The following is a 26,854-nucleotide window of genomic DNA, read 5'->3' on the forward strand; positions in this document are numbered from 1 at the left end:
CTACTTTAGCTGTCTATACTTTTTTTCTCATCAATGTTTTATACTTTTTGGTGTGCAAGTCTTGTACATGTTCTGTTAGATTTATCACTGTATTTCATATTTTTTATGCAAATGTTATTATTTGTTTCATCTCAATTCCTAATTGTTGCCAGAATAGAAAAATACAATTATTTTTATTTAACTTTTTATACTGCAACCTTGCTAAGCTTATTCTAATTACCTTTTGGTAGATTGATTAGGATTTTTTATGTAGACAATCATACCATCTGCAAATTGAGTTTACTTCTTCCCTTCCAACCCATGTAACTTTTATTTCATTTTCTTGACCTATTACAGTAAAATGTTGACTTGCAGGGCTGGGAGCAAATACCCCTGCCCTATTCCTTATGTTAACTAGAAGGCATTCAGTCTTTTACAATTCAGAATGTTGTTAGCTGTGTTTTGTTTATAGATGCTATTTAAAAGTTTGAGGATGTTTCTCATGTTCCTAGTCTATTAAGAACTTTTATCAAGAATATATGTTCAGTTTTGTCAAATGCATTTTCTACATCTTTTGAGATGGCCATAGGATTTTTCATTTTCAGCTGTTAATATCATAAATCATATTAATTGATTTTCAAATATTGATCCAACTTTACAATCCTCAGATAAATCCTGCTTGATCATGAGGGATTATCTACTTTAAATTATTTTACATTTTTTCGCTAGCATTTTGTTAATGATCTCTGGGTCTCTGTTCATAAGGAATATTGGGTCATTGTTTTTTGTAGTTTTATTGTTTAGTTTCATTATTGGGGTACTGCTAGTTTTATTAAATAGATTAGAAAGTATTCCATTCTCATAGTTTCTAAAGGAGTTTGCATAATCAATGAAAAATAAATGAAAACAAAGATACTTTAGAAAAAAGTCAATGAGACCAAAAAATGTTTTTTTGAAATTTTTAATAAAGTTGGTAATACTCTAAGATTGATCAAGAAAATAAAAAGAGAAGAAGGAAATAATAAAAATCAGGAATAAAGGAAGAAGCATCGGGACATCTGGATGGCTCAGTGATTGAGGGTCTGCCTTTGGCTCAGGTCGTGATCCTGGGGTCCTGGGATCAAGTCCCCCAGTGGGCTCCCAGCAGGGAGCCTACTTTTCCTCCCTCTGCCTGTGTCTCTACCTCTGTCTCTGTGTGTCTCATGAATAAATAAATAAAATCTTTTTAAAAATACATAAATAAAAAATAAAGGAAGAGGCATCATGAGGATCCTGCATATGTTAAAAGAATAATATGAGCAACTTAAATCAATAAATTTGATAACTGTACAAAATAAAAGTTCCTTCCTTTTGTTTACTTTGAGTTTAATTTTCTCTTGTTCCAAGTTTCTTAAGATGAAACCTTAGATCATTGACTTGAGACCTCTCTTCTTTACTAACATAAGCATTTCATGTTATAAATTTCCTTCCAGGCACTAATTTAGTTGCATCCCACACATTTTGATATGTTGTTTAAATTTTCATTGTTAAACTCTTCTTATTTATTATACTATTTATTTGTGATTCATTGATTATGTAGAAGTATGTTGTATAATCTCCAAATATTTGAGGGTTTTCAAGATATCTTTCTGTTATATTTGTTTTATAACATATTTTGTAGCTTTCAGTTCTTTTGAATTTATAGAGATTTGTTTTATTTCTCATACTAGTGTCCATTTTGATTAATGTACTAGCAAACAACATGTATTCTGGTATCATTGGATGAAATCTTCTATAAAAGTCAATTATTCGTAGTGATTTTTATGTGTACTTATTCTATCAATAACAGGGTATTTATATTTATGATTTATCTGTTTTTTCATTTAGTTCTCTCAGGTTTTGAATCATGTATTTTGGAGTGAAAATACTAGGTGTATACTCATTTAGAGTTATTATGTCTTTTTGAAAAGTTGATGCCTTTATTAATATGAAATGTCACCCTTTATCCCAGGTAATGTTTCTTCTTCTTCTGAAGAGTATTTTTTTCTGATAATCATATAGCCATGGTTCCATCTTTCTTTTGATTGGTATTTGTGTGATATACATTTTTCCACACTGTAATTTATCTCATCTCTTTTTAAATATTTAAATATGTTTCTTTTAGATAGAATATATTTAGATCTTTATTGTTGATCTGATCTTAACTGGATTATTTCCATTTAATGTAATTATTAATATGACTGGCTTAAGTCTACATTTTGCTGCTTGCTTTGCCTTATCTGCTCTTTTTTCTTCTTTTCTTGTCTTATTTTGGATTGAGTAATTTTTATAATTATATTTTATCTTCACATTTGACTTATTAACTATACACACTTTATTTTTTTGTCTTTGGGGATTTGCATCTTGACCTTTTATATGTATCTTTTTTTTATATGTATCTTAAAATAGCAGTACACACTTTATATTTAGCATAGAAACCCTACAAGAATAAATCTCTAATTCCCCTTTTTATCCTTTATGTTGCTCCCTTTCTTATCCCCCTGTAATCATGACCATACATTTTACTCCTACATATTATATATCCTAAATATAATATTATGATTTTGATTTAAATAGTCAATTATCTTTTTAAAAGGCAAAAATGCTACTTTTCTGTTTTTCCACACATGTATCAGTGACAGTGCTCTTGTTCCTTTGTGTATAGCCAAATTTCTGTTCTATATCATGTTTGTTCTTCCATTAGCTACATCCCTAATTATTGATATTATTATTTTTAGTATTTCAGGTCTGCTGACAATGATTTTTCAATTTTGTATGTTCAAAAACAGTGTTTTAACTGTTTTTTCCTTAAGTTTTCAAAGATACTTTTTCTAGGTATAAAATCCTAAATTCTGGTTTTCAGCAATTTGATTATGCTTTTTGTGGTTTTCTTATTTATTTCTCATGTGGTGAGTTGGACCTGTTGGATCTGTAGGATCACAGTTTTTTATTAAAAACTTGGTTTCCATACACTACTTCTTCAAATCCTTTTATGTTCTTTACTCCCATTTCTCCTTCTGGAACTCATTATGTGTATGTTGGTCCACTTGATACTCCTCCATACCTGACTGAAATTCTGTTTATTCTCATTTCTTCTGCATTCTTAATTTTTGATAGTTTTTATTGTTGTGTCCAAGTCTACTGATATATTTTTTTCTGCAGTGTCTAATCTGTTCTTAATCCAGTAGATTATATATTTTTCATTTAAAATTTTTCATCTGTAAAATTTCCAGTTAGATCTTTTTATAGCTTTCATTTCTCTCCTCGTTATATTCAAATTTCTATTTATTCTCAATAATATTTATAATACATATAAATATTAGCTTTTGCTATATGATTGTCTTTGAATTTCACCATTTCTTTTATTTCAATATATTCTTAATGGTTGATTTTTCTGTTGGTTACAAATCATGTTTTGTTGCTTCTCTCCATGCCTGATAGTTTTGATTTAGATGCCAGATGGACATTTTTCATTGTTGCATATTGGCTTTCACTATATTCCTTTAAAGATTATTGAACTTTATCTTGGCAAACAGGTTAGTAACTCACTGATCAATTGGATGTTTTTGAACCTTGCTTTTCAGTTGTTGGTTTAGTTTGGTTTAGTTTAGTTTTGTTTTGTTTTGTTTTGTTTTGTTTTGTTTTGTTTTGTTTTAGGGAGGGTCTAGAGCAGGCTCTAATCCAGGGATCATTTAGCTCCATTGCTAAGGGGCTGAGTGCATTGAGAACACTACGCATTGTGCATTACTGTGTCTTTCTACTCTCTCTGTTGGGAATATGAATTATCTCAAGCTTTCTGTGAGCCCTAGGAATTTTTTCAGCCTATGGCTTTCCAATGTTTTATTTTGTTTTGAGTTCTGAGCCACATAGAATTGTATCCCTTGCAATCACAGATCAGTACTCAGCCAAAGATTCAAGGGGGCCCTTCTGCAGATCGCTGGAATTCTTTCTGTGTTTGACTTTCTCATTTTTAGATACATATTCTTTTGGCCCCATAAGTTCTGTCTCAGCTTCTCCAAACTCTGTTTTTCAATCCAGCTACAGTGCTGGCTTTATTTGGGCTCCCCCTTTTTGGGTTGCAGCCTAGAAACTTCCTTCTTGCACTGCCTCATCTGCTTTCCTTCTCTCAGAAATCACAGTCCTGTGCGTCCTGGCATCTGGCATCCACCATCTGAGAATAGTCATTTCGTAGTTTTCATTTTTTAGTTTTGGTTTTGTAGTTTAACAGCTTAAAAGAGGGAGATAAACCATGTAAGTGCTTTTAAAACTGAAAGACTGTTTAAAAAGAAGGAACATTCTTTAGTGTAAATGCAACACAGAGGTAAAATAGGATTAGGGCTGACCTGTATCCCTCCATTAAGAGCAATAATTAAGGGCATTTTTGACATTAACGAGAGTCATTCCAATCAGTCACATTGTGTTGAGGAATATTAGAACATGATGACTAAGTGTGGCCTCTTTGACTCATGGTCACAGCCTATAGAGATGTAAACCGTTTTTTCCGCTGACTCAGTGCACATGCAATCTCTAGTCATCCTTACATATATGATAAAGCATTTGAATACACTGGTCCAGAATACATAATCTGGAGGAAAACAAGAGCATTGGTTATTGATCAAGGAAGTTCAGATACATGATTTCAATTGGTCACATGGTTAAATAAAAACTAGATGGGACACTCATTTTTCTAGTGCCAATGGCACTAAATTTGAAATACATTTTTGGAAATGAAACAAAAATTCCTCAAGAGTTCCAAAGCTTTTTGTGAGTATGAGCAGTGCTATAAGTTTCTATGACTGACTTTTTGCATTTTCAACTTTGAGTCCAAGCATCTACCCCATCCCATGGACTCATGAACAAGTCCCAAGGTAAGAGGATTCCATTCTATCCACAAAATCCTGTGATGTGGCCAAATTCTAATAACCTCCTGAAATTAAAGCTGATGCCTAATCTGGATATAAATCAAAATGGATATAGACCAAGTTTCCTTAAAAAAAAAAAAGTAGTTCTGTGTTTGATACCATTATTTTTACTGATCGTTGAATAAACATTATGTTGATTGAAGTTGATTGAAAATTTTTGATTACTCTTGAACCACTTAAAAATCTGAATTTCTGAACAGCTACACATTTCATCATTATGACAATTACAAAAAAATTCATAGAGTCCTCACAAATATTTATGAACATGTATTCTACTATTGAAAAAATGTGGATGATTATAATCTAAATGAACAGTGATTTGAGATTTATAGTTTCCTTTTCTTTGTGTCATGGATAATTTCTTTGTGATGAAGCGTGAGCACACATATCATTTGAGCTTTCACTGAAGTAGAATATAAAGCCTGCCATCTTTCACTAGCAGGGGAGTAGTGCACAAATCCTCTATTGCTAAACAAACATTACATCTAATTATGATTTAAGTTTGATGTTGGCTATAGTGCTATCTAAACATATGGTTAATGATCCCTTTTATTCTCCACTATAACTTCTTGAATAAGCTTCCTGATTTGGAAAGGTCCTAATGTCTACTTGGACTGTCATCTAGTCTTTAAGAATTAGTACTTTGGAATTATATGATAAATTGGATAGCAAACACTTCATATTTGAGTTAAAGGATAAGAATGTCTTGTAAAACATTTTAAAATGTATTACATGACTGTAGTTTCCATAATGTATCATAATTTTCTGTTTCCAATTATGGCATATTTTATTTAACTGAGTTAAGGAAAAATAAGTGAAAGAATTAATTATTCTTATTTTTTAAAAGAATTTATTTATTTATTTATTTATTTATTTATTTATTTATTTATTTATTTATGAGAGATAAAAAGCAAGGGGAGAAAGAGGGACAAAGAGACTGCACCAACCACAAAGCCTGACTTGGGTCTCGATCCCATGACCTCCAAGATATTGACCTGAGCCAAAATCAAGAGTTGGATGCTTACCTTACTGAGCTACCTGGGTGCCCTTAATTATCCTTATTTTGAAATCTCATTCTCTATCTGATGTTGTATAAGGATGAGTTACTTGGGATGACAGCAGTGGGTTATTCTATGCTTAGGAAACTATGTCTATGTTTATAATATAATCAGTAATCACATTTTGGATGTTTGGGCTTAAAACAGCTTCTAGTAGCATTTTTTTTTTCTGAGTAACATTGAAGATAGAAACACTTAATCACAGACACCAAAAATAATAAGACCTGGTGATTATTTTAATATCTGAATCTGGGAAAATACTTCACCAAACATTTGCACAGGAAAGAGATGATAGATGGAAACTATCTGTGAGACTCAGATAGAGTCTATCTGTAGTCTCATAAGTAAACTACTGTTGGCAAGAGCAGAGGCGGGAATATCCTCAGTAGTAGTGGATATAAGAATTAAGCTGAGCAATAAAAGTGTGAGAAATGCAAAGGGGTATCCAGCCAGACGTGGATCTAGGGATTTGGCAAGTGGTAATGCATAGAAGTCTGCCATAGAGCGATAATGTGAGAAAGATACTAAAATAGTACCAAAAAGAATCTGGACATTGATGACATATAAACATCGTGTGGTAGGAAACTCAGACACAAAGAAAGATGGTACCGATGGGGGTACCGAGTCAGGACTCATTTGGGAGACAGAAATCATAACAGTTACATAACAGGGAAAGTAGCAGATAACTGTTAACTGGCAAAAGGTGATTAGTTACTTAAAAAAAAAAAAAAAAACATAAAAAAAAAGGATATATGGAGACCTGAAGTAATGGTCACAAAAGAGTAGCTACAATTTCTAGGTTGAGCAGGGATGAACAGAGTTTGCAGACAAGCCGTAGTCTGCCGAAACTGTCCACCATTGTGAGCACAAAGGGGTGCTTGTCACATCAGAGCATGTGTGTAGACCACAACTACTCAGCTGTCTTGGGGCGAGAGTAGCCTGAGGCCGAGCTGGAATTCTTTATAGGCTCCTGGGCTCTTATGCTAAATAGTAAAATAGTAATCATGATAATAGTAATGAAGAATCAGAACCCAGGGCAGAAATGTCTTCCCACCCCTGGGGCCTTATCAGGTCCCTCCAGGGCCCACTGTTGACTAAGCCTAAAATCCTGCTCCCTAATCACAGAGAAATGCGAACAGGGTCCAACCACAGTATCGTAAAGCTGGACAAGGAAGAGCGAATTTAGAGCTCAGAGACCATAGAATGATCATTGCCATTGCTGAACCCTGAGAATGACTTATTCCAAGATCCTAAATGACATTTTAGAGACCTGCTTCACATGTTCATTAAATTGCAATGAGATACGAGCTCTGTAAATCAAGAGCAGAAAGACTTAAAAGAATATGAGGAAAAGACACAGAGATGAGCACAAATTGGAAATGAGTCAGATGACATAAATTACTGAAAATCAGCCAAAAATGCAATAGTGTAATTAAAAATGCATTAGTGCCATGTACATACAATAGAATTTTCACTGTGTTCAATGGGCACTATAAAATGGTCAACAAATCTGAGTGGCAAATAGGAAAAGGGCTGCAGAGAACATTAGGACATCGCAGATTGAGCAGACAGACAGAAGCGGTGTATTTTAAGAATTGTAGGTGATTCCGAAGAAGAAGATTGGCAAATATGGACAGAAGTAACAATCAAAAATAAATTTAAATCAAAAATAAATTTGATTTAAACTTAAGTAAAAAGAATAATTTTATTCTCAAACTGAAAGAACTCATGAGAGTCTAGTAAGTTAATAATAAAAAAGACTCAAACTAAAAATTCTAGCAAATGTTTTAATTATCTAAGAGAACAATCCTATGCATGCCTAGGAAGTAGAAAATAGGCTACCAGCAAAGCACTCAAATCAGGCTTGTCCGCAACATGAAATGCCAGAAAACAACATCCTAGACGTACTTTCCCGAGTTCTCTTGGCTTCCCCAAATCTGGTTCGGGGATCTCTGTATGTTCTCAGAGACGTCTGCACCTCTCCTATCCTATAATTCTTATTTCATCCATGTGTGTGTGTGTGTGTGTGTGTGTGTGTGTATTCATCTTCCTCTGTTAGACTGTGAGAGAAGTCTCTTTACAAATTAAATTCTCTAAAAATGAGATGATAAGGTGAAATGATTGTGTCAAGTTCAAATTTTGAAACCAAAAGTGGTTGAAGAAAACCCATACCCACCTCCTCCTTGCCACAAGACAGACAAAAAAAAAAAAAACCCACATATCTTTTCTCAGTAAGATTATGGTTTCTGGACGCTCATCTATTTGGACGCTCATCTATTTTAGTAAATGCAGGAAGCAGTTTTAATGTTATGTTCATTGATATTTCCCAGGTGGCTAAACTAGAACAGTACAAAGCATATAATAGACACGTGATGAATATGTGTTTCATGGAAGCATAGAAACATTCGAATTAAAATTTTAAGAGATTTCGCCAAATGGTGTTTAATGGTTGCTGTTTTTATCTCCTCCGTAGGCTTGTAACTGCAGCACAGTGGGATCCTTGGATTTCCAGTGTAATATAAACACGGGCCAATGCAGCTGTCACCCCAAATTCTCTGGTGCAAAATGTACAGAGTGCAACCAAGGTCACTGGAATTACCCGCACTGCAGCCCCTGCGAGTGCTTCCTGCCTGGGACAGATGACAGTACCTGTGACCCAGAGACTAAGAAGTGCTCCTGCGTTGACCAGACGGGGCAGTGCACCTGTAAGGTGTGTGCTGCCGAAATACACTAAGGATTCTCTCTTCGTTGCTCACTTCTGGCTTCATCCAGTGGTCGTTATTCATGCTTCACCAAGTTAAACAAATAGACAAAAATTCATTGCCAGACACAGTTTTTATTTGTTGGCCTACAGATAAGCACTGCTCTTTAAGAACTTATTTCCAACCAAAATCCAACTTCATTTCTAGTTGATAGAGATGATATAATTTTAGGGGTAAAGTTAGATTTTTCTTTACATATTGGCTTAAACAGGAATAATTTGGGAAGGGAAAAATGACGTTTCTCTTAAGCATCATCAGAGAGAAATCACAGCTCGATAATAGGGCTTCTAAAATTCCATTTCTCTTCACATTACTCCACAATCACTGTACACTGAAAAATATATTTACTGCTGTGGAAGTTCAGTAAAATCTCATCACATATAAACACTGACATAACAAACAGCGACTATGTGTAAAATTCAGCTCTCATTAATATTGTTAAATGATGTAGAAAAACAGCCAATTAAAAAGGATAAGAGGGATTTTTTTCCCCTTAGATATTTCTGAAAAGTCAATTCCAGGATAAATGCAGTTAAGACTATGTCAGGGTTATCTTTCGAGAAAAAGTCTATGCAAAGAGGGACAGAGGACACAGGAAAATGAAATCCAGGGAGTGATTATTACAGTTGCCTTCAGAATTTAGGAAAATGGCAGCTCTGTGTGTGTGTGTGTGTATACATATATAATTGTATATGTACATATACAATTTATATTTATTTTATATACAATTTATATTTAATTTATATAATACATATAAATACAGTATATATATTGTATTTAATACATATATATTACACATTTAATACATAATACATATTTAATACATATTATATATACTGTATTTAATACCCATTGGATGTGTGTGTGTGCGCCTATGTCATATAATGATAATTCTATAAATCTGTGTCTTAGCATCCTGCCCGTTTTTTACAACTTTGTATCATACCACTGTCTAGGAATCACTATTTCTGTTTTGCTTTTGAAATTCTTGTGATTCTTTCCTATTGTTCACAGTGGATATTAGGAGATCTGCCATTTAGATTTTAAAATCAATATACAATAGCCTCTGCAATATATTTATGTATTCGGAAAGCTATTCCTAGACTCCTGAAATCCTAACAATGAAATGAACTAAGTATGCCATTGAGATGTGAGTCTAATGCCCAGTGAACGTTCTTTTGTTGTTAATGAAGAAGAAGCATTACTCATTCTCACCTCTGTTTCTCTCGTGACTTCACCATGGACCCTGAGGAACTCTCCTCTTCCCTCAGGTGAACGTAGAAGGTGTCCACTGTGACAGGTGTCGGCCAGGCAATTTTGGACTTGATGCCAAAAACCCACTTGGCTGCAGCCAATGCTATTGCTTTGGTGCTACTACCCAGTGCTCTGAAGCAAAAGGACTGATCCGGACGTGGGTGAGTGAGGGACAGCCGAGCCAGGCCGTGGTGTGTCCCACTGGTGAGTGTCGGCCAGGCACCAAGGGAGAAGAGGCAAGGAGAAGCAGGGAAGTCCTCTCTTCCCCTGTGCATACTGAGAACTGGGGCCATGTGACACTACACGATTGGGGTGAATGCCTTTTGTTCTTCTGGGGAATAATTTATTTATTGTCACTAAGGAGACAGATGCCAGTGTGGAAGGGAGGTGCTGTGGCGGGGGAAGGAGCTGCATTCTGGAGGCCGAGGGCCAGGGCCCGAATGCAGGCCTGCACTGAGGCCAATATGGAAACCAGACCTTGCTGCCCATTCACACTACCCAGCCAGAGAGAACCCCCAGCTTTTAGAGCTCCAAGGTGTTCATTTTTACTTCCATTTTCCTGTGACCCTTCCCGCTTTTAAGTTCTACTGTTTATGAGTGTAAAAGGCCAATTTTCACAGAGGTCCCAGTTGTCACCGTGCAAACAAGGCAGAAAGATTCATCCCCTGCCCTGCTGGTTCGCTCTGCACAAGGCTTGTTTCCCATGAGAACACCTCCTCAGAAGGAGAATTAGACTGCACAGAGACATGTGGCCCATGACTCGGTTTTAAAGGTGCAACCAAAAGATCTGAAGTCAGCACCCTCTGTTTGGATTCCCACGTAGGTGACTCTGAAGCCTGAGCAGACCATCCTGCCCCTGGTGGACGAGGCTCTGCAGCACACCACCACCAAAGGGATCGTTTTTCAACATCCAGAGATTGTGGCACATATGGACCTGGTGAGACAGGATCTCCGCTTGGAACCTTTCTATTGGAAACTTCCAGAACAGTTTGAAGGAAAGAAGGTAAGGACAAGAACTTCAAACCCGTATGAGAACAACTAAAATGTGTTTTTGAAATCACGGCATTTGGGGCTTTATCTAACATGTCACTCATCGTTCTATTTTGTCAGCTGATGGCCTATGGAGGCAAACTCAAGTATGCAATCTATTTTGAGGCTCGGGAAGAGACAGGGTTCTCTACTTACAATCCTCAAGTTATCATTCGAGGTGGGACCCCTACTCACACTAGAATTATCATCAGGCATATGGCTGCTCCTCTAATTGGCCAGCTGACAAGGCATGAAATTGAAATGACGGAGGTAAGCTTATTAGTTTGGTGCAAGGATGCCAGTGGTTTTACATTTAGTTTCATCAAATGTGCTTTCTTTTTTTTTTATTAACAGAAAGAATGGAAATATTATGGTGATGATCCTCGAATCAGTAGAACTGTGACACGTGAAGACTTCTTGGATGTTTTATATGACATCCATTATATTCTTATCAAGGCAACTTATGGAAATATCATGAGACAAAGCAGGTAAACTGTAATGGAATAGAAGTTAAATTCTGATTTTAGAGTCTATAGATGAGAGCAGTAAGACACTTAACTAGAAAGATTTAGGAGTATTTGGTTTGGGAATGAGAGGATAGAACACAAGTCAAGGATGCCTTCCAGGTCACCTAGAAGAAAATACTACCATTCCCTCCAAAGATAAAATAGGACAAGAAGCAAGCTTAAGAGGAGAGGATAAGTCAAACTGACCTTCAACCTGGTGAGTTTTAGATGTCAGTCAGAAATTTAGGTGAAAAAGCCCTGTTGGGTAGAGATAGATGACTTGTGCTATAAATAGATTACAAGATTGCTGAGAAGGTGACCTCCTTCAATCTTCACGGAACAGGCAGGGACATGCTGGTCTCAACTCTTGCAACCATGAGCATTCTCATGTGTGTCCCAGTGTGCCCTACAATATTGTCCCTTTCATTGTGCATCATGATGTGAAAAGATTGGGAATCACGCAGAATAGAGAGAAACAGAAGAATAATAGTAATAAATATTTTTTCATGGAAGCCAAAGAATGAGAATACTACAAGGGGGGATAGAGTTTTCATATAACCCAAAGAGGCCAAGTAAAATGAGGCTTTTGAGACTTGACACTTAGGATCGCACTGGTACCATTCATAATACCATTTTTTTTTTTAAGAATCCTGAGGCAAATCTCAAAGTTTCAAGCTATGAATGGGACACAGTGACCCTAATAGTATGGATGTAGACTATTATTTTCCATGAACATAGTGTAAAAGGGAGGAATGAGATAGTGTCAAAGATCAAGGGATGACTGTTTACTCTGAGAAAGAACTAAACATGTTTACAAACCCTGATGGGGAAGAGTTTGTAGCAATATATACATTAAAAATGATAGGATAATGGAAAATAAATAATGGAGAAGCCAGGAGATTTCAACATGAGCAGCCATGATCATTTCCCAGAGTGGAAGGGACAATTTATCCAATGAGATAAAAGGAGGAATTGCACACCTGTAGCAAGGGTTCCTGTCATGGAGGCAGAAAGTTGAGGTCATACACATAGTCTCAATTTCTCAATTTCTCATAGAATGTCAGTTATTTCATGCAAGAATGTGAAATCTATAGATGTTTGAAAACAGTCTTATGCAATAAATTAGTAGATCAGTTTAGGAAAAAAATTTATAAAGTCTTTTATTGGCAAAGCAATGAATATATAAATCCTGTACTTCAGATGTTTATGCTAAACATAGCAGAAGATTATTTTTTTCTTTGTTGCAGAACATCCATATTGTTCTTCTGATTATATCATAGGTAGGGACTTTGGGTAAAACAATAAATCAAGGACCAAAATTCACTTTCAAATCTGTATCCCTTTGGTGTTCTTTCTCACTTCTAAGATTACTTTATGTGAAATAATAATAAAAAAGGGCATGTACCAAAAAAATACAGTCGGCATTATCATTAATTATTTTTAACTGTAAAGTGTAAATTAAGTGGCAGAAACCAAAGCATGTGTGCATGTCACAGAAGACAGCAGGTAACTTTGTGAGTGTGGAAATAAGTGATTATTTTGCAAACTGTTCTACACCGCAGAGTTTGGTAGCACACAGAACATTTTGTTAGCAGAACCGATAGAAACCGTGTCCTGCATTTTTCATTGTACTTTCTTTGCTTTCCTGACACCGATTCCCCATATGGGGGAAAAGACTACCTTTATTTTGGTCTTTTTCCCTGGTGAGTCTCTTTCTCTTCTCGTATTATTCACAGACCTCCCTAAATAAAGTTCTTTAGTTTAGGAGATCACTTTGTGAGACTTAAGGATAAATAAATAAATACAATACTTATTCTAGACTCATCAAAGGCTAAAGCCATTGTCTATCTACAATAAGAATAAGTAAAGCAATGGATTAACACTTAATTTTCTAATACAGTAGACTTGACAACATTGAAAAATACATTTGAATCTTCCCCCCAAACAGTGAGGCATCAGGCATCTTTGTTCACTTACAAATTGAAAATGTCTCAGAAGCAGAGAGTTTAAAAATTTTACATGTAGTTTGTAGACTTTGTATATAATGTCAATGCTGACATTGCCTTTTTTTTCTTTGCTTTTGTGTTCTCTTGCATTGATTTGAAGGATGTAACAACTTTGCACTACAGTATTCAGTTAAATAGAGGCTTGAGTTTGGCCAAATCCCCGATTCAAGCAAAACAGTTGCTCTTTCAGCGCCTGAGAAAAACCAGATGTATTGCAGAAATATCTGTTGTTGACACACAATGCAAGTTTTACTTGGTTATTTTAAATATTCACTAGCCTGTTGTGTGCACGCATCATGTGGGAGAGAAGGGAAGATGATTCTAGTGACTCCTCATGGTGTAAAATACAATAAGATGCCAACAGAGAGGACCTGAGAACGACTAACTCCCACAGAGAATCCAGGGGAACATAAGGGTAGAGCCGTTCTTACAGGACGGGAGTGGTGTGTTGATAGGTCAGACCGCTCTGTGCACTATAAGGAGGGGAGAGTGAAATCTGAATTTTTAATGGACCACGTGTTTCGTACAGGCTGGCTGGTCTTGCGCTTGCAGACGACAATCTAGCGACGTCAGGGTGTGCATTCCTAATCCAGTGTCAGTAAAACCTACCTGTGCTTGTTATAAAGTTTATGATTCAAGCTCCTCAAGCTATTGGAGGTGACTTTTGGTGAAGCAAAACTATCCATTTTCTCATTTAAAAGTTTACTTGCAGAACATTTCATGTTGCCGGTTAGTCAGTCATGAAATAGTCTGAGTTTATGGACTGCATATATTTTTTTAATGCATAATTTCAAATTAATGTAAAAGGTATCAACATTTTCACTAGGACCATATTTTTTTTTCAATTATAAGGACCTTTCTACCAGTAGGAAAGGTGAGTTAAGTTAGTTGAAGGATTTATTTCATAAAATTAGCAAAACCACTGATTTGAAAGGTCCTTTATCCTCAGAAAGAGACCGGTATTACTAGATTATGCTCAATCATTGTTTTCTAGATGATTTTCTAAAGTTCTTGAAAGGACATTCAGAGACTCAGGAGGAGGAAGTCGGGCTAGTTGTAAATTAAAAGCAATTTCACTAGTGACTACGGGAGATATTCTAATGGGGAATGACCTTGCTTTGTCTGTTTGAAGGAATATAAATGTCTAATTAATTGGCCGTGTCTACCTGAAGCCGCTCACATTTTGAAATGTGTGTGTGGGGGGGAATCTTTATAATAACTTCTCAACAGGATATCAGACATCTAATCTACTAAAGTCCTTATGACTCGTGTGAATATTTTGCTAATGTGCGAGCTCAGCCTGTGAGGAAACAAAGATGCAGGCACAGGATGTGGCGCCGAGTCCGCGGAGGGCAGGCAGCTGTGGGGCCACCGGACCAGCCAGAGGTGCTTGGCCCAAAGCCTGAGGGGCGTGTGCAGGGCTGCCCCGGCGCTAACGCAGTGCTCCCTACTGTCCGCAGGATTTCCGAGGTCTCCCTGGCGGTGGGCCAGCCCGGCCACGGAACTGCCGCCGCACCTCCAGCTCGACTGATAGAACGATGCGAGTGTCCTGCCGGCCACTCTGGCCTGTCCTGTGAGGTAAGCCACCACCGCCAACCTGCACGAGCTCTCCCCACTCACCAGGCCGATGGAAATACGTCCAGAACCATCTTTGCTGCACTCCGCTTTCCTTTCCTCATGCCCATCCTAACCTATGGGTTTGTTTTTTTCCACCCTCTGCTCACAGCATGAGACACAGTAAGACAAGGGTGGTGGTGGTGCGACCTACAGGTGGGAATCACACCCGAAGGGAAATATTTGATGAGAATTAAAAGTATGGAGCAGTCAGGAAATAAGGATGTTCCCGTGAGGCACCTTTATCATAGCCCATCTATTTTCTTGGCACCTCTTCTGGATGGCTAAAGACATTTAAGCCGTAGTGGTTCTAAGACGGGGTTCTGTTGGGCTTTGAAAGATTGTTTTTATATGGACCATGACAAGACTTCGGCACTAAATAGCAGAATCTTCCCATGCACGTAGGCTTCCTGGAAGGACACATATTGCCCCCACAGTACCACCACCATCCAGTGGTTATATTTTTAAAATCGTTTATTTTGCTCTCTGGGATTTTCCTCTGATTACCTCTAGAACTGGCATATTTTCCAGATCTTTATCCTCTGGAAGTCTATTTAGTTTTTGCAAATATTGAATATTAAATATTAATAGGAAGAGTGTAATAAAGGAAAAAGTGGAATGGATGGGAAACTGGCCTGGGCTTGAATCTCCACTTCATCGTATACTCGGATTGAGACTTTGCACCATTTACTAAACCTCGTTAAGCTTCAGCTGGTAAACCTCCAAGTTTCTCGCTCGCTGCCACCACACTCGCCACTATCCTGCAGACCCAGAGTCCTCCCCACAGGAGGGGTGCCCAGGATCTGCTCCAGCTCCACAGTGCAGATTCCTTCCTGGTAGGCAGACTCCACAGCACACTGGTTAGACATTTTTAATACCTCCCCTGAAGAATCACATGAAGATGAAGTGACTTGTGACTCGAAAGCACTATTACAGTGCCTGACAGTCGTCAATGTTGGTTGATATCATAGTATTATTATGGATTAATTAATTCTATATCCATGCATTGACTTCCTTTATAGAAAATGGCATGAAACTTTTGTAGACAGGATTTGAGAAGTTTTACTAAGTATGGCTCATAAGGCAGGTGATGGCACTAGCTCAAAACTAAAGTAACTTAAAAATAATGAATAAAACCCTCTTGAGATGTAGCATGCTGTGATGAAGAGAGAAGCAGTTTGGTTTCACTGAATCCTCCCTGGCTCCGCCACTTGGAGAGAGGGCACTGGCTCTATTTGTGGCTGGCCCTTAGGATTTTTACCTGTAGAATCATCATGAGAATTGATTTAAATGAAAAACAGGTGTGTGAAAGCCCTATTTTTAACTGAAATAAATTCCATGTTGTTCAGAGAGCAGTATGGTAAGAATAACTGCAAATATCTGTGAAACGTCCTTGGAATAATTTTATAGCTTTGTGGCTGCTCCGAAAGGTGATATTCCCATGAATGTGTCTATTTTGATCTAATAAATAATCAAAAAATCAACCTTTTTATTGAATCCTAACTCCCGCATATACATATGTGCACTCGTCCACATACTAGTAAGTGTATATGTAACACTTACAGACACAACCAACCAAAATACATGGAGTAGATGTGAACAATGAGACCGTGAATGTGGCACATGTAAAAGCCACCATCTTTCCAATGAGCATAAAAGACTTGAAACAAAAGACATAAAGAACTTGAGTTTTTCTGGACAAGTGGAATTTTATCCCAAGAAGTCTTTGGCTATACTGTTGACTCACTGTGTGACCTTGGCCAATTCTTTAATTGTGATAAGGCCTGAGTTGCTCTACAATCATCCAATCTATAAAATAACAGGTTGGGTTTTGAAGTTTTGAAATTCTCTAATTCTGCAACATTATTTTGCTATTAAAGGTATTGAGTAAGTAGTCAAGACTGACCGGTAGCCGTCTTGAAGAGAAAGCTTTCCACGGCTACATTTTGTCTGCATGTGTTTAAAATAATCCTGTTCACTTACAAATAAAAATGTTGGTAGAGAAGCAAATTATTTTAATGCAATCTACCTTCTGTTCCAGATTTTAAATGTTAATACCTCTTTTTACTGTGATTGGTAGGCTTTTTAAACAGCATATTCTAAAACATGCATTCCCATTAATCTTAGTAATTTTTCATCATTATATGAAAATACATATTAGCACAAATAAACTGATAAATGAAGGAGATTAAGAAAACTAGGAACACATACGGACCAGCATCTGCATTGGTGGCTTCACCTATGTCCTGTGAATTTCACTTAAGCTCCTATTTACAGACAATAATTACAGTAATATCCTAGCGTTGAGATTATGGGGATAAAGGGCTGTCTCTCATAATAAGGTGCCTAAGGTGTTCTCCACAGCCCATTGCCTCTAATCCATTATGCATCTTATTTATAATTCATCTCGATTCTAAAGTGTAATTACCCAAGCATAAAATCTAATCATCAAAGCAAGAGCTAAGGACAGTGTTGAAATAATGCCTCCTATTCCAGTAACATATGCTTTGGGTCACGAATACACAAAGCAATTCCTCTACAATATTTTTGCCAAATGTATGGTATTCTAGAGACATTTGCATTTACAAGCTATTCATTTCCTGGTTTTACCCAAAATGTGGTTGCAAATAAATAGAATTGTTAGTTACTGCTGAAAATATAGCCGATTGTGAAGGCGCTTAGGCCTGTTACCTGTCATCTCATGATGCTACAGCCCTGGTCATTGGAAATGTTAGTTTCTAGAAATACCCACTTCTTACAATTTGTGATTTGAAGTAAAGATCAGATTACCTTTGAAGCTGAATAAAGGACCCAGTTTCCTTACTACATTTGTTGGTGTGGGGGCCATTGAGTTTACCATCCTTTGTTTCTGCTGTTTCTCACCATTGTCTGAGTTCACATGATTGCCTGACTGACCTAAACTGACCTAAACTTGGGTTAGGTTGTATGCAGAAACGGAAGATCGTCAGGACTGAGTATGCGGTTCTCTGCCGTAAGATCATGGTGGTCAAAGAGTTGCAGTTGATCCCTAGAGCATATGTTCTGCAGTTCAGCCTCTGTGTCTTCACCCTCATGTTATAATAGGGCTGCTGGCTCACAGCTGAGCGGCTGCTGTCTACTGGGTCACCATTCAGAAGCTGTTACTTTGGCTACTAAAGCTAATTTTTTTAATGCCCCCGAAATAGATATCAACTCATAAAACACAAAAGACAAACTAGTGAAAACAGACTTTTCTTCTTCCAAACGCACATCTCTTGGGATACCCTTCACCATTTTTCTTCTATGTGGAAGACCCAAAGACTGCTCTCATGTGCACAAAAATATGGAGGAATGTGGTATGGCTCAGTAGGAAGACCTAGATATTCTGTTACCCAATGCAATATAGAACAATTACTCTTATTTTTATTTTTAGTCTTAAATGACTACATTTTAAAAAACTTATCTGAGGTGCAGGCAACTGTGTTAATTTATCGTATGTGAAGCACTAAACATACTTCACCTTATTTAATCCTCCCAACAACCTTATAAAAGAGAAGCAACTGACCGTGTGCTGAACGCTCACTATGTCCTGCACAACACCGAGCGCACTTCCCTAATGTACCTACACCAACACTGAGCACCTATTATGATCCCCCATTTTATGGATGAGGAAATGGAAGCCCAGGCAAGTTATGAAACTTGCCCACGATCACCCAGCTAGAAAATAGTAAGACTGCAGTCTGAGCCTGGGTAACTCTGTTTCAGAAAACCTAGGCACACTTACCTACTTAACAACATCCTCATGTTCCAGGTGAGGAAACTGCAACCCACAGTGTTCGAAACCTGTGTAAAATTGTATCAGTAAGCAGGGAACCAGCATTAAACTGAGGATTGCCTGGTTGCAAAATCCATGTCAAGAGATGATAGTCTTTCCACTGGCAACAGCACAAAAGTGTTTTTCTTGTTAAAGTCTGAGGAGGGAAGTGGGGGGTGTTGTGTAACTCTGCACCTGGAGCTGTGGGTTCTGTATTCTCTTTGTCTCCTTCCTCCCACATTTTTGTGCAAATGAGATGTGAACATTTTGATGAGATGCCATATTATGAAAATAAAGATAGAAGGACAGCAGAAGACAACTGAGCTATGCATAACTTTAGCACAAAGAAAGAACTTTGGGAAAGTTTGAGTTAGAAAAAAAGGGATACAATTAGGACACTGTTTATTTGCTTTTTTAAAATTCTCCATTTTGTCTCAGAAAGCATTAGAGAGGGCTACAAAAAGTAGCTATTATCTTTCCTCTTTTATTCAGGCTCAAGCATAATCATTCTCACGAATTTTGCCCCAGTTCACTGAGAACATCTGATACTGAAAAACTCTCAAAAATGTCAGAAAGTGGAAAGAATAAAAACAAAGAGCTTCCCAGAAAGGAGGGGATTAAAATGGAATAAATGCATCCAGTTCCTTTAAAAAGTGTTTTAAGGTTCTAACTCCTGCACTGTCTCTTGTTTTGCTAACTCATAGTAACTTAATCAGGACATAAAAATTAATCAGGATGTTGAGAAAAGAAGATTCAGAAATCATCCAAGTTAATACGTTTGCTCATTTGTGGGATGGGGAAACCACGCCTCGATGCCACACAACTTGCCTGTATCCCTTAGAAGAAACTAGCTTGTAAAATCAAGACTTCCATATTCATTTGTGTCAGGATCAGAGTCCCTATGCCTTTTAAAAGAGAATGAGCAGCATGCCCGGGATTCTCAATTCTGGCTGCTTATTAGACTCGTCTAGGAGTTTTAAAACAAACACTGGCCCCGCTCTCCACCAGTTAGATAAGAATTTCTGGAGATGGGGCATCTGGGTGGCTCAGCTGGTGGAGCGTCCAACTCTTGGTTTTGGCTCAGGACATGATCTCAAAGTCATGAGATGGAGCCCTATACAGGCTTCTCCCTGGACAGGGAGTCTGCTTGGGATTCTCTCTCTCCCTCTGCCTCTCCTTCCTCTCTCTCTCTCTCTCTCTCTCTCTCTCTCTCTCTCTCTCTCCCTCCCCTCTCTCTCTCTCTGAAATAAATAAAATCTAAAAAAAAAATTCTTTTAATTAAAAAAGAATTTCTGGAGGTGGAGCCAGGGTTATATATAAAACTTCTCAGATGTTTCCATGTGCAGCCAACATAGGGAACGACAGAGCTAGGCCTTGAAGGTTCAACACAGAACTCACTTGGCGCTCAGGCTCACTTTCCCGTTACAAGTGTTTTTGGGCTTTGTGCTGCTGTCTTCTCCGGGAAGAGCCATGGTGGTAGGGGATGTGGGTGAGTGTCACAGTAAACTTCACCTGCCCTGCTCATCCTTGGATTTCAGTTTGTAAGCATGAATTTCACGTACTTCCTCGATGAAAAGTCCTCTTTCTTTCTTCTTCCTTTCTTTCTTTCTTTCTTTCTTTCTTTCTTTCTTTCTTTCTTTTTTTAACAATGCCAGGAAGGGGCACTTGGGTGACTCTTCGCATGTCACATGGGCCACCTTCTCTAACTGTACTAAAGGCAGTCCGGAAAATACACTTTTTTGTTGTTGTTATTGTTACACAATCTAATTTTTATTTTGTCTTTTTTATTTTTTTATTGGAGTTCAATTTGCCAACATCTAGCATAACTCCCAGTGCTCATCCCACCAAGAGCCCCGCTCAGTGCCCATCGCTGAGTCACCCCAACCCCCCACCACCTCCCTTTCTACCACCCCTTGTTCATTTCCCAGAGTTAGGAGTCTCTCATGTTCTGTCTCCCTTTCTGATATTTGCCACTCATTTTTTCTCCTTTCCCCTTTATTCCCTTTCACTATTTTTTATATTCCCCAAATGAATGAGACCATATAATGTTTGTCCTTCTCTGATTGACTTACTTCACTCAGCATCATACCCTCCAGTTCCATCCATGTCGAAGCAAATGGTGGGTATTTGTCGTTTCTAATGGCTGAGGAATATTCCATGTATACATAGACCACAGCTTCTCTATCCATCATCTGTCGATGGACACCGAGGCTCCTTCCACAGTGTGGCTATTGTGGGAAAAGTCCTGTTTCTAAACTTGATTCTTCCTCTGAACCTTTTAAAGTTTTCAACTTTTGTTAGAGATATAAAAGGAAGTTAAGAACTCTCTACTTGTGCAATTTTCACATTCACAAACACACACCCACACACATCAAACAAATACACCAGTAAAATAACAATAATTACATAGGTATCCAAGGATGAAATCCATGTAAAGAAAATCAGTTTTATTCAATAGTCAGCATACTAAAGAATGGGAACAACTCTGTGAAATATTTTTGAATACACTTTGAATCATTTGTTTGGTTTCTTAAATTAATTCCTCAGTCGTAATTTCTACACCATATTTGATAACAATGGCAATATGAGCCTTGATTTTAAATAACATGAATAGACTTATTAAAATATATGATTAAGTCCCCATAAGACAAATGAGACTCAAAATATTGTGACTACTGCCCCGGATTTTCTGTATCAGCTTGCTCAAAGTTGGGACGTTACTTAATCTCATTAAAATTTCTTATAGGCTGTGATAAAAGCAAAGAGACTCCTAATTAAATGCTTAATGGAGATACTGTTACAGTATCCAGATCAAAATAAGCAAGGAGAGTGCTGACTAGTGATCTTTTTTTCTTTTCCCAAGGAACCCTTTTGCATATACCACTCTGGATAACCTAGTCCAGAACCAAAAGAACGCAGAGGTATTAGGAAGTTCTTAATGTATATGCTTTTGTCCTGCTTATTCAGCAGTTGTCCCTTCAACAGGAGCAAGATATCCTGTGGGGAAAAATCCTACACAGCCCAAGTGGTAAGACCGCCCCTTTGTCATCTTCACTGGGACCTGAACAGCCAACTCTTACCTCCCACTCATAAATCAGACGACACCTGATAAATGCACTAGCTTCGCACACCAAGAGGCCTGAGCCTGGAACCCAACACGTTCTCATTCCCTCTTCGGGGCTGTGGGCTCTCTTCCAGAAAGCCAGGGATGTGTTTTGATCCATTTGCATAATGAACCCGAATGAAGATGGAAGTCTTGATTCTGCGTGTGTCAGCTTTGCTAGCGGTTTTCTGTTTGCTCTCAGACTTTTATTGCAAAATGAAAAAAAAAAGAGAGAGAGAGATCAGGGCAGGATAAATTTTATTGGTGGCCTAATAATATTCCCAAGACATGAGAATTTTGAATTTCTTGCTTTTATCGTCCTTAAATTATATCGATAAAGAAAAAATGCAACTGTGACACTTTTCTATTTAATATTTCTCTGAGTCTCATTGGACCTTAGCAAGTTGTCCAGCCAGCGTAGCGGGAGCAGATTTTAGGCTGTCAGGGACACTGGAATTCTCTCCTTCATCCAAACGACAATTTTGCCTTAAAACAAACCTCTTTATGGAGGGAAGGACAACTGGGAGCTTTCTCCGACTGAGGGTGTGCGCGGGGACAGCCCCACATGCCGGGCTGTCGGGGACCTGGCCCTCGTGCCTGGAGGTGCGTTGCCTCCCGTACGGGCGGGTGGGTGTCCTAGTGCCACCAGGACCCAGGGGCCCCCAAGCAGATTGGGCTCTGACCCCCCTGACCTCTTGCCTCTTCCTCCAGGCGTGCGGGCCAGGGTTCTACCGGCTGCCGTCGGAGCCTGGCAGCACGGCAGCGAGGCCAGCCCTGGGCCCCTGTGTCCCCTGTCAGTGCCATGGACACAGCAGCCTGTGCGACCCCGAGACCTCCAAATGCCAGGTAAGCACCTGCCCCTCCCCGCCTACCTGCTCCTTCCTCTTTGCACAGAGGCCAGCAAGGCCACAGCAGGGCCCTGAACACGTGCGGGTCCCAGAGGACACGTGCGGGGAAGGGCACTGACCATATTATACATTTTTAAAAGTAATTGAAGATTGATCATTCGGGAAAAAACACTGCCTATATCAAGAAATGAAATATTAACAGCGTTTTAGAAGAATACCGGAGGACACCACTAGTTATCTAAAAATCATACAGGGTGACTTTTTTTTTTTCTGATTACATACCATAATAAACTTATAAAGAATTTGGAAATCATGTAAAAATATTTTTAAAAAATACAAGTCATCCAAAATTCAACATAAACGTTTAATATTTTAGGTATTTCCTAGGAATTGTGCGCATGTGGGTATAAATAACGTATAAAACCATGTCTTGGCATTTGCTTCTCAAATGTGCCGATTACGAGCCTGTTACATTGCCGGATGTTCTTGGGAATCTTTAGTATTTGACTGGGTATCCCCTATTTACCCTTTGCCCTGGAGTTCCAGGCCCTCTCGGTGGTGGTGGTACACCCCCACTAAGGGCCCGCTGTGCCCCCAGCCCCCTCCGGCCCCCCGAGAAGTCCAGGTCTGCTGCGCCACCAGCTGGGCTGCCCCGGATGCTCACCCTCGCCAGCTCCGGGCACCACGTTGCTAAGCCCCCCCCCCCCCGTCTCCTGAACCCGCATCTCCTGAACCCCCACCCTGAGGCCTCTGGAACTCAAGGTGGAGACTCAGCAAGGGGGAGACCCAGTCTCCCTCTTCATTTAAAGTCCCCTTAGCTTCGCTGTCCCCGACCCAGTGTCCTGCTCAAGGAGTGGCTCTTGCTTTCATACTCTACTCGCCCAAAGGTAGGCAGGTGGCCCTGCTCCCATCGCCTCTCTCGTATCATCCTCCTCCTCCTCCCCCCATGACAACACACTGAGTCTCGTGCCCCATCGACTTGACACCTGCTCGTTGATGCTCTCTACCAACCCCCAGCTCACCCACCTCATTGCTTGGAGATCTTTCCTCCGTATCATCGCCATTCTCTCCAGGGCTCTTCCTGTCATAATTCTTGGGGACTCTAATGTTCATGAAATCACTTCTTTCATACCCTTGTCTCTGTTTCTTGTCCTCACCCTAAGGTGCTGTCCTAGAACTTGTCATTATGAGAAACAACAGTGCCTCCACAGTCTCGGGGGCAGCTCTCCTCTACTCCAACAACCATCCCTTTTCTCTCCAGTTCACTTCTTGTCGCGTCAGTTCCAGCCTCTTTAGTCTCACCATCGACGCTCACACCTTTTCATGGTTCCTTAGCTCCTTGGTGCCTGCACTCTCTTCACCCGCTTAACATTCACGACCCTTCGTTAGGATCGCTGCCTTGGAATGTTCGTTCCTCTTGCTACCCCTTCACATGCTTCTGCCCAGTTAGCCCTCGTTCGGTCCTACGGCCCCACACCTGTGCCTTCCAAGCCCATGTCGCTGTTGAGGAACACAACTGTGCTGTGTCCCCCTCTACATCCATCCTCATCCCCACGATGCCCCCTTTGTGGGCTCTGCAACGAGCCACTGTCCCTCAGGCCTCTTGCTCCCCCACATTTCTGGATGATTACTTCACACCTTCCCCTTCCTCTTCAAGCCCCCACACCCCACCCCCAACCCTTTGCCAGCTTTACTCTCAACTGATGGTCATGCTTCTTATTTTATTGATTAGAAGGAGTTGGAAGAGAACTAAAACGACCTTCCATTACCACGTGTACCCACCTTTCTACGTCTGTGTGCAATCACTGACTCCTATCATTTTGGATAAGGTTTTCTTACTTCTAGAAAAGATCAAGTCTGCACTTACGCTCTAGATCCCAGCCCTTTCTCCTGCTCAAGGGCATCATTCTGCCCATCCCTATTTCCCTCTCTCTCGCATCATCACTTTTTGGTTCCTTTACTATCTTAAAAAGTAATAATAAAAATAAAACAAAACACAAAACAGGGACGCCTCAGTGGCTCAGTTGGTTGAGCCACAGGCTCTTGGTTTCTGCTCAGATTATGATCTCATGGGTCATGGGATCGAGCCATGCAACTGGCTCCATGCTCAGTGAGGAGTCTGCTCGAAGGTTCTCTCCCTCTGCCCCTCCCCCCACACGTATGTGTGTACATGTGCTCTCTATTCTAAAACAAATGGATAAATGTTTTTTTAAGATTTTACTTATTTGGGTATCCCTGGGTGACTCAGCGGTTTAGCACCTGCCTTTGGCCCAGGGCATGATCCTGGAGTCCCGGGATTGAGCCCTATATCCGGCTCCCTGCATGGAGCCTGCTTCTCCCTCTGCCTGTGTCTCTGCCTCTCTCTCTCTCTGTGTGTCTGTCATGAATAAATAAATTAAATCTTTAAAAAAGATTTTATTTATTCATTTTAGAGAGAGAGTGAGAACATGCATGTGTGCGTGGGGGGGGGGCAGAGGAAGAGGAAGAGGAAGAACCTTTAGCAGACTCCACAGTGAGCATGGAGCCCCACATGGGGTTGGATATGAGATCATGAGCTGAGCCAGAGTCAGGAGTTGGACATTTAACTGACTGAGCCACCCAAGGAGCCCCATAAATGGATGAATATTTAAAAAAAATTAAGTAAAAATAAAAATGAACTCTCTGGACTTCACCTTCCTTCTTGACTTCTCTCACTTCATTTCCTTCCCTATATACAGTGAAGAGTTGTTTATACTCTCTATAGTTTTTCAGGATAGTGGTAGAGGCAAAAAATTATTAATAAATAAAGAAATATTTATTTATTAACATTTCCTTTTCTATATAGTTTTTCTCCTCCATTCTCTCAATTATTGAAATCAAGCTTTTGCCTCTACCACTATCCTGAAGCCAGTGATTAATATTCAGCCATCACTCTTCTCTCTTTTTCTTTTTTTTAAAGATTTTATTTATTTATCTTAGAGAGAAAGAGAGATAGTAACAGAGATAGTGAGAGAGCATAAGTGAGGAGGAGAGGAAGAAGCACGCTCCCTGCTGAGCAGGGGACTGACACAGGGCTTGATCCAGGATCCTGGGACCATGACTTGAGCCAAAGGCAGATGTTTAACCTAGCCACCCAAGTGCCCCAGTCTTCATCTTTCTTAATCAATCAGCAGCATTTGCTACTCTAAATCATCCATTCTTCTTGAAAGTTTTTGTTTGGTTTGTTCCCTGGACATGCTGTTCCAGGGATTGCTAAACCAGGTGACTACGCCTTCTGTCTTCTTTGCTGTGTTTCCCTCCATGCCTCAAATCCACATACTGGGGTTTGCAGATTCAATCCTTGGAACAGTTGGCTTCTCTAACTATGCTCACTCCCATGGTGATCTTGCCTAAGCACATGCCTTTCAGTACCTACACTGAGAGACTATGGTATTTACCCTTGTTTCTATGATTAAATCTTAGATCCAAATCTTTAATCCTTCTAGAATTTATTGTGATATGAGGAGGTATCTTTCTTCAAGTATATATTATTTTAAAGAAATATTTATTTACTAACGTTTCCTTTTCCCCTTGATACATCATGGTATCTGAATATATAAAAATTTGTTTATTCATATTAATATATGTTAAAGGTCATCTGTTCTGTGCTATTTACCTTCTAGTTCATGTTACAGTATTCTGACCACCTTCATTTTATACTAAATTATAATATCTGGCAATGTAGGAGCCTCTGGGTGGCTCTCGGTCAGTTAAGTGTCTGCCTTTAGCTCAGGTCATGATCCAGGGGTCCTGAAATCGAGCCCCACATCAGGCTCCCTGCTCAGTAGGGAGCCTGCTTCTCCCTCTGCCTCTCCCCTTGCTCATGCTTTCTCTCTTTCTCTCTATCTTAAATAAATAAATTAAATAAATTAAATAAATAAATAAATAGATAAATAAATAAATAAATAAATAAATAAATATTTTATGAAAATCTGGCAAACTAA

At 39.0% G+C, this 26,854-nt stretch overlaps 1 protein-coding gene across 1 annotated transcript in view; it reads left to right on the forward strand.

The window, feature by feature from the left end:
• Positions 1-26,854, forward strand: part of LAMA2 (laminin subunit alpha 2) — a 586,660-nt gene that overhangs the window by 376,421 nt on the left and 183,385 nt on the right. Inside the window, exons 24-30 of the mRNA XM_055309905.1 lie at positions 8,451-8,687; positions 10,011-10,154; positions 10,817-10,996; positions 11,104-11,292; positions 11,377-11,510; positions 14,995-15,112; positions 22,756-22,890. Coding sequence (XP_055165880.1) covers positions 8,451-8,687; positions 10,011-10,154; positions 10,817-10,996; positions 11,104-11,292; positions 11,377-11,510; positions 14,995-15,112; positions 22,756-22,890 — 1,137 coding nt within the window. The remainder of the gene's footprint in view (positions 1-8,450; positions 8,688-10,010; positions 10,155-10,816; positions 10,997-11,103; positions 11,293-11,376; positions 11,511-14,994; positions 15,113-22,755; positions 22,891-26,854) is intronic.

This window comes from Nyctereutes procyonoides, unplaced genomic scaffold (genome assembly GCF_905146905.1).
Source record: "Nyctereutes procyonoides isolate TBG_1078 unplaced genomic scaffold, NYPRO_anot_genome, whole genome shotgun sequence".
Classification (NCBI taxonomy): domain Eukaryota; kingdom Metazoa; phylum Chordata; class Mammalia; order Carnivora; family Canidae; genus Nyctereutes; species Nyctereutes procyonoides.